At 39.9% G+C, this 18,335-nt stretch overlaps 1 protein-coding gene across 2 annotated transcripts in view; it reads left to right on the plus strand.

Moving 5' to 3' along the window:
• Positions 1-17,903, plus strand: part of LOC139732359 (uncharacterized) — a 30,305-nt gene extending 12,402 nt beyond the window's left edge. For both annotated transcript variants that reach the window (XM_071643226.1, XM_071643227.1), the window contains exons 5-12: positions 629-740; positions 6,355-6,432; positions 7,021-7,139; positions 8,128-8,234; positions 11,065-11,143; positions 12,504-12,575; positions 15,068-15,204; positions 17,087-17,903. In XM_071643226.1, the coding sequence (XP_071499327.1) occupies positions 629-740; positions 6,355-6,432; positions 7,021-7,139; positions 8,128-8,234; positions 11,065-11,143; positions 12,504-12,575; positions 15,068-15,204; positions 17,087-17,251 (869 nt within the window). In that variant the 3' untranslated portion in view covers positions 17,252-17,903. The remainder of the gene's footprint in view (positions 1-628; positions 741-6,354; positions 6,433-7,020; positions 7,140-8,127; positions 8,235-11,064; positions 11,144-12,503; positions 12,576-15,067; positions 15,205-17,086) is intronic.
• Positions 17,904-18,335: the final 432 nt, after the last annotated feature.

Raw genomic sequence — 18,335 nt, forward strand, 5'->3', positions numbered from 1 at the left:
AACCAACAAAAATGTCATGCCGTGGAAAAGGCCATCAGCTCCAATTCGCGAAAATTTCATGCTGCGAAAATATCGTGTTTTACAGTACCACTTTTAAAATGGTGAATTTGGTGGTCCTGATTTTCCAATACTGGGCCCCGTTTTATGAAAAGATAAAATCGATTTTAAATTTCCTTACCACACAGGCTGCCATAGACTTACAGTTGAAATCAGCTATATAATCAATTTTAACTTTATAAAACAGGGCCCGTCTCTTTGTTTTAATATATTTCCAACGAGGTACCTGTTGTAACGAGATAAAATTGGCGGTCCCAGCAACCTCATTATGACACAATTTCCCTGGAGTCTCTATTGATTGCTTCACTTTGTTCATTTAGTGGATTGTCATTGGCCTCTTTCAAAGTAATGAAGCTCACAGTGTACAGTCTGTTCAATATCAATCTTTTTGTGGAGATCTCGGAAGACTGTTTTTGTAATCAAATGGTATTCAATTTTCATGCATGCTGTGTTTGCAGAAGATTGACTTGACAACCACAAAGATGTGTATTTATAAGAAATTCTTGGAGATATTTTTTTTCATAATTCTTTTGTTGTTGTTGTTTTTTTTTTTGTGTGTGTGTTTGTCCAGTCCATCCAATGACCGGCAACCAAGAGGTCATCCGGAAGACGGTGACCGATCTTCAGGAGCATCTAAACAAATACCTGGGCCGGGAGAAGCTTGCCATGGAGGAGAGGATAAGGTAAGGGTATAGGGTGAGAGTAAATGACTCACTTGAATCAGGTAGTGTTGCGGGAGGGAGGGGGGGGGGGGGGGTATGTCTATCTGTCTGTCTATCTGTCTGTCTCCTCCCCCCCCCCCCACACACACACACACAATTGAGATTGTTGTGTGTGTGTGTGTGTGTGTGTGTGTGTTTGTGTGTTGTGCAGCGTTGTGAGTGATATGCCATGTAATGCTGCGTGGCATTACAAGTGATACACAGTGTAGATGTGACATGTTCAGCTCCATCTTGATTGTACTAGTCCTATTTGGCGAGAGTTTTTGATGCTCACTGGCTCTTGACTTTCTGGTCTCAAATAGCATTGTTGTTGTTTTTTGTTCTTTTGTGGTAACACAAATTATCAGCTGTCGTAGTGGACAGCCTTTTCTTTTATGGTAACACAAATTATCAGCTGTTGTTTTGAACAGACCTGTTTTTGGTAATAAATTATCAGCTGTTGTTTTGAACAGACATCTTGTAACTAACACAAATAATCAGCTGTGGACCCATGGCAAAATATGCAGACAGTGTATTTTCTATCTAAATGGTTGGTTTCCTAAAGTATTTGTATTTACAAATTATAGGACAGATATTTTTCCTCGAAGGACTTGGTAAACAAGTCATTCCAACCGCCCCGGTGCATACTTCGTGCATTTCAATCCTCCGAATTCAGTTTGCTGCAAGCTTTTGTGTCTAGCTATGTCAGGCAAGCCTTGGGCCATCTCTCTGGCTGTCAACAACAGCCTTGGTTATGAAAATTTGCAAACTATTTGAGTGCATGTGCTGGAAGAAATGAAAAATACAGAGGGTGATAAGTGATAATAGTTACGTTCAGACGACAAGCCCATAACCTTGCCCCCTAACTTCGACGTGCGTCCACACGACAAAGCTTAACCTCGAGGTTAAACTCCTGCCCCTTTAAGTTCGTTGGGTTTTGTGTCCACATGGTGCTTAACTACGAGTGGAGATCCCCCCGCAACTCATGGTTAGAGCGCTAACCCTGAGATATCTCGTGGCTCTTAACATTGAGCTAACCTCGAGGTTAGCTACATATCGTAACTACGAGTGCATCCTCACGGTCCCTAACTACAAGCTTAACCTCGAGGTTAGGAAACCTCGAGGTTAAGGCTTGTTGTCTGAACGTAAATATTGTCTTGCAGCACATCTTCCCCGTCTACATCAATATTCTCTTTCTAATAACACTAATAAGTGTTAGTAAACTGGTCTATTGTGACTGTCATGAGCAGTTGTTATGAAATACTATCCAGAGTGAAACTTGAGCTCCCTGACTTTTTCTTGAGTGAAAATATATTAAATCCGCATCCCTGTTTGATGTATAAATCCATTCTTCGAGTCTGTATGCCTGGTATATGGGGATTGAAACTAGCAGTTAGTGCACATGCCGGGTTATGTTCAGATAAATTTTAAGACTTTTTGTGTTTCATTGGGGACAGATTGCTATGAAAGTCCTCCATTTAACCCATTGAGGATGAGTTCCGAGTATACTCGGGCAGGTGTCTATGGGAAATGTGTGTTGTAGCAAAATCAGTCCGTCCTCAATGGGTTAATGGAGTGTGTAGCTTGAAGAGTACCTCCGTGCAAGGACTTAATTTGCTGCTATATGTATGAAAAATGAACCACTAATGCATATTAAACATACTTTTGTCATCTCGAACATTCCTACCCACTCTACAAAAGGACACTTGTGCAGTCTTATATTGCCAAGTTGACACTCAGCAACGATGTATCACTCAATGCAATTGATGTAACATTAAAATAGATGATGACAGGCGGGGGAGGGAACATACCGAATGTTCCACCCGAAGGGTTTGAAATGCTATTGAGGGAGGTTATAAGTCCCGAGATGAAGTCTCGGGACTTATAGCCTCCCGAAATAGCATTTCAAACCCTGAGGGTGGAACGTTTGGTACATGTTCCCGACAACAAAAATCATCATCTGTTATATTATATGGGTTAGTCAAATACAATATGTAAACGTCAACCACCAGCACACACAACGCACTCGATCGCTCGCTCGCGCAGAGCCAAATTTACTGTGTGCGCGCGATCCTAGGCCTTCTGTCATTTGTTACATGAAAATGTTTTCCCATGGGAGAACATTACAAGAATGTTCGCCCATGGGCGAACATAACGAATGTACCGCCATCACGTGACTGTGTTTAGCCAATCACTAACCGGTATTTGACTAACCCATTTAGTATAGAGTAGTGTATCACTTGCCCCTGCATGCAACCAGTCGCAATCACCATGCTTGATATAGCTAGTCCATACAAACATACTGTACGTGAGTGCATGTAGCGTCTGATACTATTGATATATAGTGGACCAGATACTGTACAATGTACATCCCGTTGAAACTTGTCCTGAGTATACTCAAACAGGTGTCTATGGGAAACGTGTGTTATTTCCATAACAAAATCAGCTCTTCCTCAATGGGTGTAGAAGCAAAAAGCATTAAATATATATGTATATCATTACAGTTCACAAACAACCAAAAGTCGTGCACAGAAAATACTTGATAAATTCTGAAAATACCAATAATCATCTCTTGATTTTATCTGCACATAAATGATATGCCATGCTGTCAAAATGTTTTACCTGCATATGTTTTAAATTTAAAACCAGAGAAACAAAAGGTTTTCATATTGTATGCAGCCTGGTGGTCCCCTTTGAAGAACAAGCAGCAATCCAAACCATCAAAATTTTGACTGTTGATGTCAAGTAGAAAGCAAGTACTAAAGAAAAGAAGAAGAAAAAAAAAAAAAACAGAAAGATCAATACCCATCAAAACATTCTTCTATCCAAGTGTAAACAGGAATATTTATGAGTTGAATGAACTTCATGTAGACATATTCTGATGTTGACTCCAAGAAACAGGATTCTGAAGAATTTGGATGACAGATGCGACGGACAGATTAACATGTGTAGCAAAAAACAAAAACAAAACAAAACAAATTCTTTCACTGGTAACACAGCTTGAAGGCTTCACACCTGTAGTGTGCATGTTTTTGTTGTCATGAGAATGGAGTCTCAACAGAGGAATCATGGCGCAAAATAAAACAAAACAAAACAAAGCAAAACAAAAACAGTGTTTGGAAAATACCATTGTGATGTCGTTTGAGTGAAATTCTTGTTTCTCCTTGTCTAGTCTTTGTGTGTGTGTGTGTGTGTGTGTGTGTGTGTGTGTGTATGTTATACAAAAACTACCAGGTAGTGCATTCTTATTTGAATGCTTTAGCTGTAATTTGTAGCATTGTCCTTATCACATATTTTGGTATTTTCAGTTTAGGAGACAGAAAACAATTGAAGAACCCAGTATTTTGAAAATAGGGGCCTTGTATCTCTATAGATGGAATGTGAATGTTACATGTTGGTAGAATTATTTTATAACAAAGGATGCACAAGTTCAGTGCTCATGTAATGGTTTTGAGAACATGAATTGTGTCAGACACAACCTCAGCCTTTGGAATAATGTGGAAATTGGGTTGCATCTGAGCTCAGCAATGGTAGAAATAGAGTTGATAAAAATGGCTTTCAAAGTTTGGCCATTTTGTTATTTGCTCAAGAAGACACAGTTATGAATAGATGTGTTAAAATGAAGTCTGTCTTAGGGTTTGCTTCACACTGAAAAGATCATGCTCTATAAAATATTTCTTCGTTTTTCAAACTTTTCGTCACCAGGATTATCGTCAGTTTTATCAGGCTTATACACCCTTCTGCCGACAAACCTGACTTGTGGTGCATTAGTCTCTGTTATGGCAAAAGTGTGTATTTATATATGCAGATACACCATACAAATCCTCTTTTCTTGCCAGCTCTCCTTATGGCAAAAGGGTGTATCTAGAGGAATGCTTTTTTGCCATCAAATTTGCCAGTACCCAAAGAATGTGCATTAATGTCTTAAGATTACTCCTATTTTCTGCAAAGAAACAAAATGTGTAGCACATCTGAGAATCAGCTACAATTGCAAATTATGAAATTTGTTACCTCATAACACCCTCCCCCCATGGAAAATTTATAAAACCTACATTTTACCGAGATACACCCTTTTACCGTACAGGGAATGATTTTCCTTCTCGAAATGGAATAGCAATTTTAGTCAATTGACATACATTTTGAACAAAATAGTGTACAAGTCTATACATTTTGAACAAAATAGTGTACAAGTCTATGTAGTAAGATTGCTACGCAAATGACATTTTGTATATCAAGTCATGCCGAAGTGCACAGCAAATTGCTGTGAGATACCAGGAAAATTATTTCCTGCCATATTACGACTGACTCACAGACTACACAAGAAAAGTAATAAGCAGGAACATACAAGAATGCAGGGAAACTAATACCGCGACCCTGGGAATGTAGTCCTGTTGGTGACATTCTGATGTGAGAAGTTCAGCAGAGTTTATTCGTGTTTGTTTTCTATCTTGATTACAGTACATTCTTGCATGTTTTCTTTTGGAAACAATTCCAAACATTTCAGATCTGTTTATAAATACTTTTATACAACACCTACAAAGATTCTTTCCATCCTGTTGGTTAACTGCTCATTAGGCGTTTTCGGGCTGATGTGAAAACGCCTAATGTGTGACATCAATTCGCTATAAAAAAGTACCATTGCACGCTGTTGCTGTTGAGCGTGCAATTTTTGTTGAGAAGTTTTAGATCTTGCACACTGATGTCACTGTTTACATGTACTCCCAGGATGGCAACTCGTAGATTTGCACCATGGCACTCCTCTGACATCACAATGTACATACTGACATTACAATATACATACTGACATCACAATATACATACTGACATCACAATGTACATACTTTTGCAGCAGACAATAACTACAAGTGCTCGCTCCATCCCTTTTTTACTGTCAATATTTTCTCACAACTTTGATTGATTGCTTCCTTGTGTGACTGTACCATGAATACAGCCACTTGCCTCGCTTTAAAAATGGTTGCCATTTCTGTACTATATTCAGGACTTGGCAAAGACTACATACAGTGTAGGTTAATGCCCGAGGTGTTGTATAAAACAAATAGTGAATGGTCTTTACTTACATGGTGGAACAAGATTTCGCATTCCAGGAAAGATGATATGCTCCATTCAATTTTGCTTCGCCTCATTGTGAAGAACATTTCATCTTGCATTTCGTGTAAAATTTTGTATCATCACACTGGTAACCAGTCACTATTTGTATACTAATTTTGTGTATTCTGGAAAATAGAAAGAACAAGTATATTTGTGTAACCTTTTATCTTTATTTTTTGTTTGAAGGCATAACTTCCATAGTGTAAATGTCTTCAGACACGATGGTAATCAAATCTTGCATTGCTTCATAATGCAAATTTTCACGCCTGTATTTCTGTGGAAACCCATCTTTAAATTGGCAATTACTTTTGTGCTGCATTCTCTGCAGGTAAAATCTGCTTTCAAAGTATATAAATATTGTCAATTGAGAAGTCAACATTCAAAGATACTGCTGCACTTTGAAGTTTAAGATAAGCCTGTGTATTCCAAATTTTGCGGTTGGCTGATGTGACCCTTTTGCACGTTTTTCCTTTCTTGATGCCTGCAGGAAGTACAGTGAGGAGCAGAAGGCGCTCTATGCGATTTTGCAGAAGAGAGCTTACCAGGACAAGAACGTCATGGTTGGGTAAGAGCATCCTGTTGCCAGCTATTGCTGTGTCTTCAATATGTGACCCTAGATGGGGGAAGATGGGGGAAGATGGTGAAATGTACCTTTCCACCCCTTGCCAGTCAAAGCAAATGTCTCATCTACATTGTATACCCTATTGCTTTTTAATAGTGAAACCACCAATGCAGTAACTTTGCAAAATAGGAATTTCATATTTGAATCAATTTATCCTCTAGTGATTGGTTGGAAGAGGTTCATGTGATACTGTATTTTCAACTATTTCAGAATGTTGGCATGCTTTTGACACTCCATGGTATACTATTTAGGAAATGATGTTACTTTTTATGACAACATTTTCCCAAATAGTACACTATGTGTGAAATGATGTCACAAGGCACTTGTAATATCATCACGTGCTGCTTTGCACGGACACTGTAAGATCCCTCCACAACATTGCATTGCATCCACTACACAACTTCTCGCCAGAATTTTTTCACTGCTTTTATTTCCATTTTTGATCCAAAATATACAAGAGAATATTTTGCCTAGTTTCTGGTTGAAATTATGGAGTATTGTTGGGCATTCTTATCTCCCTGACTGACACAGTGTCATCTTGAATGCGGAAGAGCAGAACTTGGAGGATTCTCTGTCGGACGCGATGCTCGACAGCACCTTCACCCCGACTGCCGCGCCAGTGTCGAGATCCGGAACGACGCACCCTAAAAGTAAGGCTTACCTTACTGATAACTATTGGCCCATGATACCCCCCTCCCCATTTTGTTCTTGGTTTGGAAGAATGTTGTACGTGACAGAATGAGGCAGAATGTTCCATGGAATGTAGATGCGGTTGCTGATCTCCGTCATCTTTGTATGAACCCAAACACTTTAGAAGGTGTTGTGTTGCAGATACTGATAATTTTGCACTCCAGCACACGCCATATCTACAAAGTTTTCCTTTTATATGTTTTGTTTTTGTTTCTGATAGTCTGTAAGTGCGTACAAAAGCCTGTTGTCATATACTGATTATTTAAAGATAATGGAGCAGTGCAGACAGTGTTTAAACATTTGTACTCAGGTTGGTAATACCGATGTGAAAGCTGCCCTAGGGTAGTGGTTTCATTTTCCTCTGCTCACATTAGTGTCATTCCTGTCCTGTTTGGTCTGTGTTCTGAGAAACAAAGTTGGATGACTTCAGTTATTCTCTTTCCTAAATCCTTGTCATTAAATCTTACTGCTATCTTGTCCTGCCATTTTGCAGAGAATCAGTGGGTGGTGGGGATATGTCATCTTTGCATTGTACAATTACTATATACGCCATATATGTAGCGAGTAATTTTTCTTGAATCAGGACTTTCCGACAATTTCACGAGTGGTTAAATTCACGATAATGGAGTGCAGCTATTGAATGAAGAAATGTATGTGTGCATGTCACATTCATGTCGGGATCAGTTTAATGATATTTTCATGTGTATTTAAGTTTGCGAATAGCACCTGACTTGTGAAATTTGCGAAAATAAAAACCTTGCGAAATATTTGGCGTATACAGTATGCTGCTATTTTTCTTTTCCAGCCTTCTCTTCTATGATTAATCCTTGTTTGAGGTGATGTAATATCATCTTGTGTACTCTTCCCACTGAAGTACTTACACACCCCCATATTTTTTTTTTTCTTCTTTGTGTCTTTTTTTCCCCCTTTTCTTTTGTCAATGAGCAGAAGATTCTCTCTCATCATCATTACCCCCATCCAAGATGTCGGGAGGCGGCCTCACCTCCCTGGTTCCCAAGCCCTCGCCCATCCCTCATCACGTCCACAGAGTTCAGGTGAGTTTGCCAGACACCAAAGGCAGCGTTTTAGCGCCCGAAAATAAACAGAACCAAACCAAATCATACTGTACCATACCATATCATGACAATTTGGGAGTAGTCGAGTGCTCTGTGGAGAAAGTGCACCTCATGAGCTATTTTTTGGACTCAAGTCAGAGGGATCACACGTTTTGTCCGACCAACACATTCAACCTGGATGTCTACGCTACATACAGGTGTACTAAACAAAAGAATAAATTCTTTGTATTATGACGCAAGTGCGTGTTACACTCATTCTCATGCTAACTTCTGGTATGGTAATATAGTGTAATAGTATACAAATGATGCACAGGATAGAGTGCGTTCGCCTCGTGCATGCTTCACAATTGTAAATACCCTCGAGTGCACTATACGCCTCCACTAACGCCACGAAATAATCCTGTGCATCATTTGTTTTATAGAATGGGTCGAAAATTCAAAAACTAACAGCATTTTTCAGCGTTTTTCACGTACCTTTGTGGGTCAAGACGTCCGAAGATGTTCGTCCCAAACATTTACGCACGTCGCACTCGGAAATCCCGCACATATAAGTATGATGGGGGGTTGGGTTTCCGGACACTTAAGTTCCCGCATGAAAACTTACTTATTTTACATAGAATATGCACCCTTTACCTTAAAGACTTGATGTAGACTCCTCATATAGGCCTACTAGACAACATACTTTGAAAACGGCATGAGAATTAACCTGCTAAATCGTTGGATTTGCCCTTCAAAGTGACTCCATGTACGCGTCCGGTCCCACAACGTTTGGTTTACTGTACTGTACGTATAAGAGTATACGTTACGCCACACATGTTATGCAAAAGGGAAGAAAGGCCGGCGGCCGGCAGCCCGAACTAGAAGTTGTTTACAGGATTGACAGCGCGTATGCATGCAATTCAAAGAAGCCGCCGCGTGCACAGACGATCGGCAATAGGATTTAACACGCAGTGCAATGGGACTAAAATAACCAAAGCACACGTGACTCATTTCAGCGCTTCCTATTGGCTACATTCTTGAACCCATTTTATAATATGCTTTTGGAGCACATCGGGAAGTGGTCCATTTTTGGGTTGGTATGGGATGGCATGGTGCACTGTGGGAGCATTGAGCTCTCCCCTGGCGCGGGTATGATACAGTATGGTATGCTTTTATTAGGAGAGCACTGAAATGCACTCAAAGTTGGGGTCCCCAGAGTCCCCAAATTTGAGCCGCTTAAAGGCACTCAATCGTGGCGAGTGGTTTGTGCGGCACGGAGACGAACGCAACACGCTGCCTCCCCCATTCTGTATCAAATGTAGTGACCCCGAATGAGAATAGCGCTGGCTCAATGGGTCAGCGAACAACACGCTAACCTACACGAGCTCTATGCTACAAATCTTCTAACCCAAAATAGCTGTCCGAGTGAGCCACGAGAGCTTCCGAATGGACGCACACTATCAGTGCGCATGCGCATGAAGAGAGGCCAAAAGAGCCACGCGTCTTCTGGCCTCTCTCCTCCAATCACCGCAGCTCGCGGTAACAATGTTTGTGTATGATGCGTACACACACACGCACACACACACACGTGTCTCAGTGGCAGCATTGTCCCACACGTTTATGGATATAGCACCGAGTCTGGCATTGCGCAATTGCATGCACAAACTTCGGTCGTTCGGAGTTTACGTACCATAAGGGATGGCGATCGGCTGCCTTTAATGTCCCCTTGGAGGCCTCTGCAAACTTTCCCCAAATTCACTATTAAAGATATGTGGAATGTGAACTTGCGATACTTGGGTATTGAAAGCGTTAGACCTACTGGGTCTGTTGATTCAATTTGCGCTGAGATATCAAACACATCACTTTAAAGGTCTTCGTATACATCTTGCCCACTATCTGTATTGAGAACGACGCTCGAGATCGTTGTCCATTCGTGATGTCACAAACTGTAGTGGTCTTCTCATCCAGTGATGGCTGTACCAAAACTTTAAGAATGCAAAACTTTTTAGGATGGATTGTCCGATTTTCCTCAAAGTTTCACTGATATGCTCGACTGATATTGCTGTATTCACTCTGTCCACAAGTATGCTTGGTTTTCATTCCCCCTTTCCAAGAAGTCAGGCCATGCCACAGGAATTACACCCCAGTGCACTCTCTGTGTATTGTATGGTGCATGATTGTAACTGGCATGTTATGAGTTTATAGTGGTATACAGGGCATTAAGGTGTTTCGATAACGTTTCGATGACGTCTAGAAGTAAGTCAGAAAACTAATGCAGAACAGTGGTAAGATAATGCGAGGGCACAAACTCTGATATTGATGAGATAGTGTGCTCCACCAAAGGTTGAGGAGCAGAGGTCAAGGACCAAAGGTCAAGGTGGGGCATGTGACAGAGACTTCCTGACCAGTGGTCAATGTTGGACATGGACCACTGAGATGATTTTAGATTATATGAGGACTGAAATGAAAGGGGGATGTGCCGAGGGAGGCATGTTGGCAGATTTTTCGTTCTGTGGGCATTGCAGACGTATGCTGGCCATGATGTTATCACCAGATTGATTGTTGGTACTGTAAAAGTGGATATTTTTGCATTTATATGAGTAATTTTTCGCACCTGACATGGTGAGATGAGTTTTGCATGTTTCTAATTCTGCAGAACTAAGGCATTAACTACTGGAACAGTTTCTAGTTGTGCAAAAATATTTCCACATTGCAAAAATTTTCACTTTGTGGTATTCACATGGGGGTATGCCAGCTCCTCGCATATTCTATTTTGTAGTGACCACTGATTGTACTATATGCGTGTGTTTCTATCTTGTTTGACTCTCAGGCTAGCAGTCCACCACGATCCGTCCCCACGCACTCCGCTGACCATCGAGAAGTCTCCAGGACTAGTTCAGATGCCGACAGTAAGTAGCTCTTAAAGAAAGAGGGAATAGAAAAAGAAAAGAAAGACTAGAAGTACATAAAGTCTATCATCAATGCTGGGGTGACAAGACCTTGCATCTGCAATTTTTGTGAAAATGACTTTTTTTGACTTACGGTCAAATAATCGGTTAAGTGATGTCCTGTCCTAATCCTAACTGTCTTACCCCCAAAATGAAGTCACCACGGCATGTCAAAGGAAAGGCTCTCCCATCTGATACAGTGCTTTGGCCGCCATGTTTTTTGGCTCTCCTGAACATTGGACATTTTGTAGATATGAGGTCTTGTCACCCCAGCGACGTGATGCTATTATATCGTGGCAAACTGCTAAGGTTGATTTGTTTTTTTGATATTCGTCATTTTCATGTGCCAGCGTTTTGTACTTTTTTCCTTCATCAGAATGCATTTGCAGTTCAATTCCATACCATTAAATTGGAAATTTTTGAGCTATTGCACTGGTCAAATTTCAGTAAAGGTAGCTCGCTGTGAATTTTGTGGATAGGGGTATTCGTTTCTGTAGATTTCTTCATACCTTCAAGAATTAATGGTGTTTTTTTCTTTTCTTTATGCTAGCTGAGCATAGCAGATACGAATCAAAGAAAATATCCAACATTTACTGTACATGTTTAGTGATACATGTCTGTCCTTATTTTGAATTCATTCTCTCTAAAGTAAAGTATTTTGGACCAATGGAAGTATATTTCCGTCAAAACAAGAGAACTTCCATCAAGTGAGGATGTCTAGTATGTATTACACCCAAAAAAGGGAAAGCTGGGAACTTCTCAGGAAATTAGACTGACAATGTTTGACTTCCTTTGTTTTTGTGAGTCGTGCATTGTGACTTTTGCCCTGGTTTTCCCCTCTCTGTTGCAGTGTATGATTACATGTATGTTCCATTGGTATGTGTCTTGATTGCAGGTTAGAAAACAATGTCATCTATTCATTTTTCTCTTTTTCTTGAGGTACAGAAGTATTTTTTTCCTTCTCATGAGGTACTGATCGTAGATACACGTGGTTCTGTGTTGGTGTATTTTCAGTTTGTTTTTTGATTGCGCAATAGATATCTGCATAGTGTGAGAACATAACCTGCAATATGAATAGTTGTCCACCCCTTTAGAAAAAAGGAAGAAAGAAAGAGATCAAGGAAAAAAAGGAACAATGAAAGAAACAGAAAGATTAAAAAGAGCTACAGAAAGACAGTGAGAAAATACGATAACAGCAGAAAAAAAACCCCAAACAAACAAACAGACAAATAAACAAAAACAAATTAAACAGAGTTAAACAAACAAACCAAACATGTTAGATTCCAAATTAACACAATCTATTCTTTGTCACCTTTCACAGCCATGTTTGACCTTGAGGATTTCACTCAGAATGAGGAACCGTTCTTTGAGTCGGATGAAAGCAGTACAGATGGTAAGAAATAACAAACATTCATTGTTTGAATTGAAATCTTGTCATTTTGCCCTTGGGACATTATGGCAGATACAAAGTAGTGCGATATTTTGCGACTGTGGTGGAACGAGACGTAGAATTATAGGGATAGTATAGTAATGGTAGAGATGAGGATTTGGCTTTTAACTTTTTGCGAGATACCAAGAAACCACTTATGAAATAAAAGAGAGCATACCATTCTAAGAGGAATTCCAAGTTTATTAGATAAAAATCAGTTTTGGAATGGCTGAGACATCCAAAAACAAAAAAAAACCAAAGCAATTCTAATAAAAAGTGGGTCCCACCTTTTAGTAGGATTGCTATGTTTTGGATATCTCAGCCATTTCAAAACTAATTTTCATCAAATAAATGCTGAATCCATGTTGGAATTACACGCTCTTTCATATTTCATCAGAGGTTGCTCATTATCTCACAAAAAATGTTAGAAACCTGAAGTTAGGTCTCAACCAAAACTATACCATCCCTTTAAATGGTCCACATCCTGTATGCTCGGCACTGGAGTTTGCTACATGCAGGTTGCAACTGGAGAATTTGATGTTTACTGAATGTTTTCCTTTCTTAGACAGCTTTGTGAAATGTGGGCAGATTTATACTTGAGACATGTGCTATATTAAGCCATTGAGGACGGACTGATTTTGCTACAACACGCATTTTCCATAGACACCCGCCCGAGTATACTCGCGACTCGTCCTTAACAGGTTAATGCAGTATGGCTTGGATAGCATATAAAAATCCAGGAAAATTGCTTAGAATTTTGACTGGTACTCCTACCGTCGTCATCTAATTGGGATTTCAGTGAATTTAGCATCTTTTATTTAGGAACACTTTTTTGGCATACCGGCAGAATTCAGTGTCTGTTCAAGATTTCCCAATCAGTTGTTAGTGGCTTGAAGTAGTAGTATAAGAAGCATAGTTAAGATGAGATGTATTAAAAGTAAAATCTACACTGTACCTGTAGAGTGCTCCACTAACCTCGATTCAATCTGTAGAATCTGTATTACAGAAAGCATTTTTCACCAAGCCTCTGAGGGCCACGTTATGTAAACTGTTCCTTACACTGTCCCACGAGGGCAGTATACAATCATGTGCATCTATCGCCATGCCTGCTATCAAAGCCTTTATGTGCCTTGCACTAATAAGCCAGTTCGGAGATAGCTCATGTGCACATGGGTACAAATGACCTGTCATTTTTCTCAGTTGGTTAGGCACTTCACTCAATTCAAAGCGTCATAATGCAACAGCTTGCCCAACATAGCAATTTATGGAACTCGTATTCTAACAAAGAATGAACCTGTGTAGATGAAGTGACCAGAATGGTTCGTCAATCAACACCTTTGGAAGCATCTATTTCATTGTGCTGGTTTGAATACATTAGCAAACTTTTTCTATTAACAATGCCAAATACCAGGCTTGCTGTCAGGTGGATGTACTGGCAGGCACCATTTATAAGGATCCATGAATAATCATAGCATCACAGATGCTTATCTCAGTGAAATTAAAAACCAATCTGTCTCATGGTACAAATTACCTCTTTCTGCCCATGCTCAAACTGGAACCCCAAACTGGCTTATTTTATTGCTAAGGTTGTTCATCTGTATCCAGTAGTCCCTCAAAAGTTGCGTATTAGCTAAGCCCACTCAGGTGTAGCAATGTGCCTCAGTCCAACAGGGAGGCCATGGTGACACAATAGGGATTAGGGGGGATTAGATAATCTCTACTCACTGACAAATTGTGTCCAGTTATCCGTGCCTATTGATGAACAAGACACAGCAGAGGTTCAGGGCAGTTTAACTGCTTTGTTTGCCAGTTGGCATGCATGCTTGAGTGCTTTCTTAACCTTATTGGCACTTGTGAATGCCATGAAACTGCTGTCAATGAATAGAAATTAACTAATCCCCCTAATCCCTATTGCATCACATGGGGCTTCTTGGTGGACTAGGGCACATTGCTACATCTTAGTGGGCTTGCTAACTTAACAACTATGAGAGGTCAAGTTTGGATTGCTTAATACTGAATGCTGGTAATAAAGCTTGACAAGTTCAGCTATTACTAGTGCATGGGATGACATGATGACCAAATCATTACCTAGTAGATACTGTGCTATTATTGATATTTTTCTTTTCATTACTGAGTATATTATAATAAATAATAATAGATATCATTTATAAAGCGCTTATCACAATGTCTCTAACAAAGAAAACGATTAGAAAAGAGAAGTTCAGTCATGGAGTAGATACAAATTGTAGTACGATGAAACACAATACAAAATACATAAAATACACATTGTAAATTATGGTAGTATTGATGATGATGATGATGATATTATATTGCTGAAGTGTAGTACAAAAATGGTAATGTTGAAAATGAAGTGAAACAAGAGACTGCTGTAATTGTAATATGTTTTTTAGCATTGTTGCTAGAGGTACATTAAATAGTAATATCACCCCCTCCAGATAATTCCCTGAATGACGACAGCCAAGCCCCGCCCATGCCCAGGATGCAGCACCACTACGCCACCTCCGTCCCCATCTCCATGCCGATGTGGAAGAAGGAGAAGCACAGCTTCGAGGAAGAGGAGAAAGATGAAAGGGTAAAGGAAGAGCAATCATGTCATTTTCTTCCTACTGTAGTAGAGTTTGGTTGGGGCAGTAATATTTTATGTTTGACTTGTCATTTTTATGCCTCCGCAACGAAGTGGCCGGAGGCATTATGTTTTCGGGTCGTCCGTCCGTCCGTCCGTCCGTCCCGTTTTGTTTTTGTCGATATCTCAAGAACCGTGTGGTGGTTTTACATCAAACTTGGTATGAGGGTATATCCTTGGGGGATAATACTTTGTGTGGATTTTAGGGTCACAGGGTCAAAGGTCAAAGGTCACAGGTTATTTTGTGAAAAAAAAATTGAAATTTCATGTTTTTCTCCATATCTCGCAAATGGTTCAAGGTATCTTCATGGAACTTAGTATATATGCTTGTACTGATGGGCAGTGATTATATAGGGAAGTTGGGGTCGTGGGTCAAAGGTCAGGGGGTCAAAGGTCAAGGTCAACTCCTCAAAATATCACTACTTTCCTTAGAATGCAATATGCCTGAAGGTTTTTTTTTTTTTTAACTTGATGTATGGCATGTATTACCCATTATATATTTTTGGGGAAGTTTCTTGCCAAAAGGTCAAAGGTCAAAGGTCAAGTGAAAGTGCTAAATTGCACTTTTTCCTCCATATCTCAAAAGTAACTCCAGGTATCATCATGAAACTGACATATTTATGCATGTTCAACCTAACAGTGATTCTCTTTGGAACTGTGAGGTCAAAGGTCAAAGGCCAGGTTTAGATAATGCTATTTTCCCATTTGATACTGAAATTATACTTTTCCTCAATACCTTGAAAATTACTCAATGCATAAACTTATAAAAGGGTCAAAAGTCAAGTAAAAATCATCAGTTCCCCAAATACCTGCACTCTGACATTTTAATCATTCATCCAATTGAACCTAGTTCTAGGAAAGTGAACATTCAGCACATTTGTGTCAAACCTGTCCTTTTAATATTTTGCCAGTTGTGTGAAACTGTCATCACACATTGTCAAGACATTGTACTATAGACCTATTAGGAGAACCATGCATTATGGTGGAGGCATATCAGTAGCTGTAGCGATATGTCTAGTTATGTTATTATATTGCCCCCAGAATTACCACTGGTAGCTTGTATATGATAAGGGAAAACAAGTAGATCATAGAAGGTGAATAAAATGTCATTTTCATGTGTTTTTCCTTATGTGCATGGTTTCCTTTACATATTGCAAGGATACTTTACCAACAAAATTCATTTTCCAATCATATTAGACTTTCTTTTTGAGGGAGGTGCCTTAAAGTTTATGTATCTCTTTTGCAACCCTGAACATTAGACTCCTATCATAAGCTGGTACTGTAAAAGTGGATATTTTCATGCAACTAGTTTTTTTGCGCTTGGCTTGGTGAGAAGAGTTTTGCATGTTTTTAATTCCGCGAATCAAGACATCAACTACTGGAACATACGGCAAGCAGAAACATTCGCTTGCTTTTATTCTTGTGCTAGTTTCTGGTTGCGCGAAATGTGTGAAAATTTCAACACCGCCAAGATTTCCACTTTTACATTATATTGCAGAGGTAAGTAATTCAGACTCTGTTTCAGAAAAATAAAACTGGAAACTTTTTGGAGGGGAAAAATACTGTAGATTTCCTGTGAATTTATGTGGATTCCCCCCAAAATATCAACAGCTATTTTCAGTACATATAAAGGGGAGTAACATGGGGTTAGTTTTTCATTGCTTTTTTTAAACTCTCTTGTATCTTCCTGTACAATTATATTCACAATTCTTCAACCATGCAAAATTTCATGATGTTTTGTGGAAGCGATATACGACCCTTAGAAGTCATCATCTTCATGATAAGAGATGCTCTAAAGTGCATTATTTTGTTGTCTGGTCTCCCTGCTCAGGTTCCGATGCCCGAGCCAGATCGTATGGTTGCCAGCATGAGGGCACTCTCCTTCAGTGTGCAGGACGGGACGGAGATGTTCGGCGACCTTCCCCGGCCGCGGCTCAACACAGTTGGCGACGTTCGAAACGCGAAGAAGAAGTATGTGCACTCTGTGCTAAAGTAGGGGGGAAAAATTTGTATATACGTATATAAAGGGCTCTTCCACAGACAGTGCAGAGTGGCTGCATCCTGACGAGGCTTTGGGAGCATGCGTATCGTCATGACGACTGGAGCAACCGGAAGATGGGGTTTGAGTTTCATCATCCTTTCCTGGATCCTATGGCGGAGAGAACCGTACATCTCTTCAGTAGCGTTGCGCATCCGTGGAGGTGTTTGAGGACATTCGATGTGCATGAGAATATTGTAATGCTGTATGATATGGTGTCGGTAGAATTATACATGGATTGAAAATTAAGCAAGTCGGTAACTGTCGGCTCCAGAGCATAAAGGCGCCATTAAAGTCGGTATTTAATGCTCTTCTTGTGAACAACTGACGGGCGAAGCATTGATTTGATTGTATATTCTATTGCACTAGTGTATCCAAGTACCAATCGAACATGCGTGCGCGCGCTTTATTGCATGTGAATGTACACATCTCTTGTGGAGAAATTGCTATTTGCAGGTTGTGCTGCTTTCAAGCTGTTTAGTCCGATTATTTTGCCAAAATGATTTTGTGCGCTTAATAAATCCTGCATGCTTATAGGCATGCCTTAGTCGGGATTAGTGCTGAATGGTAGAAGTGCTGGCACACGTAGATGACAGGGCATTTGTGATTTAGAGAGAGTTTATTGGTGATATATTTTCCATTGTAGCTGTTCTTGCGTTTTGAAATAAAACTCTCACAGTGCTACCCTGCTCCTCTTCTTCTGCTCATAGTTTCACGGTTGACGTAAAATGTGATCTTGAAGTAGACATCTAATCTCCTCAGATAGACTGAAAATGTAATAGATATATATTATAGATGAATAGATATAATAGTGCGTTATTGCTCACTTTGCTGTGGATCAGCAAAGCCAAAGCGTTAGAAAGCATTGATGTGACACTTGTTTCAGAGACATCGTGTAATCTGCAGGCGGCAAAAGTGCGCAGTTGATTTATTTTGCTCACATAGATCTGAAAGCTGGACAGAAGGATTAAAAAAAGAATGCAGGGAAGACCAAAGGAAATAAACAGATATATCAGGAAGTGACTTGGACCAAGGTTATTAA

The sequence above is a fragment of the Diadema antillarum genome, unplaced genomic scaffold (assembly GCF_040938485.1).
Source record: "Diadema antillarum isolate AM-2024a unplaced genomic scaffold, OU_Dant_1.0 seq00000415_RagTag, whole genome shotgun sequence".
Classification (NCBI taxonomy): Eukaryota; Metazoa; Echinodermata; class Echinoidea; order Diadematoida; family Diadematidae; genus Diadema; species Diadema antillarum.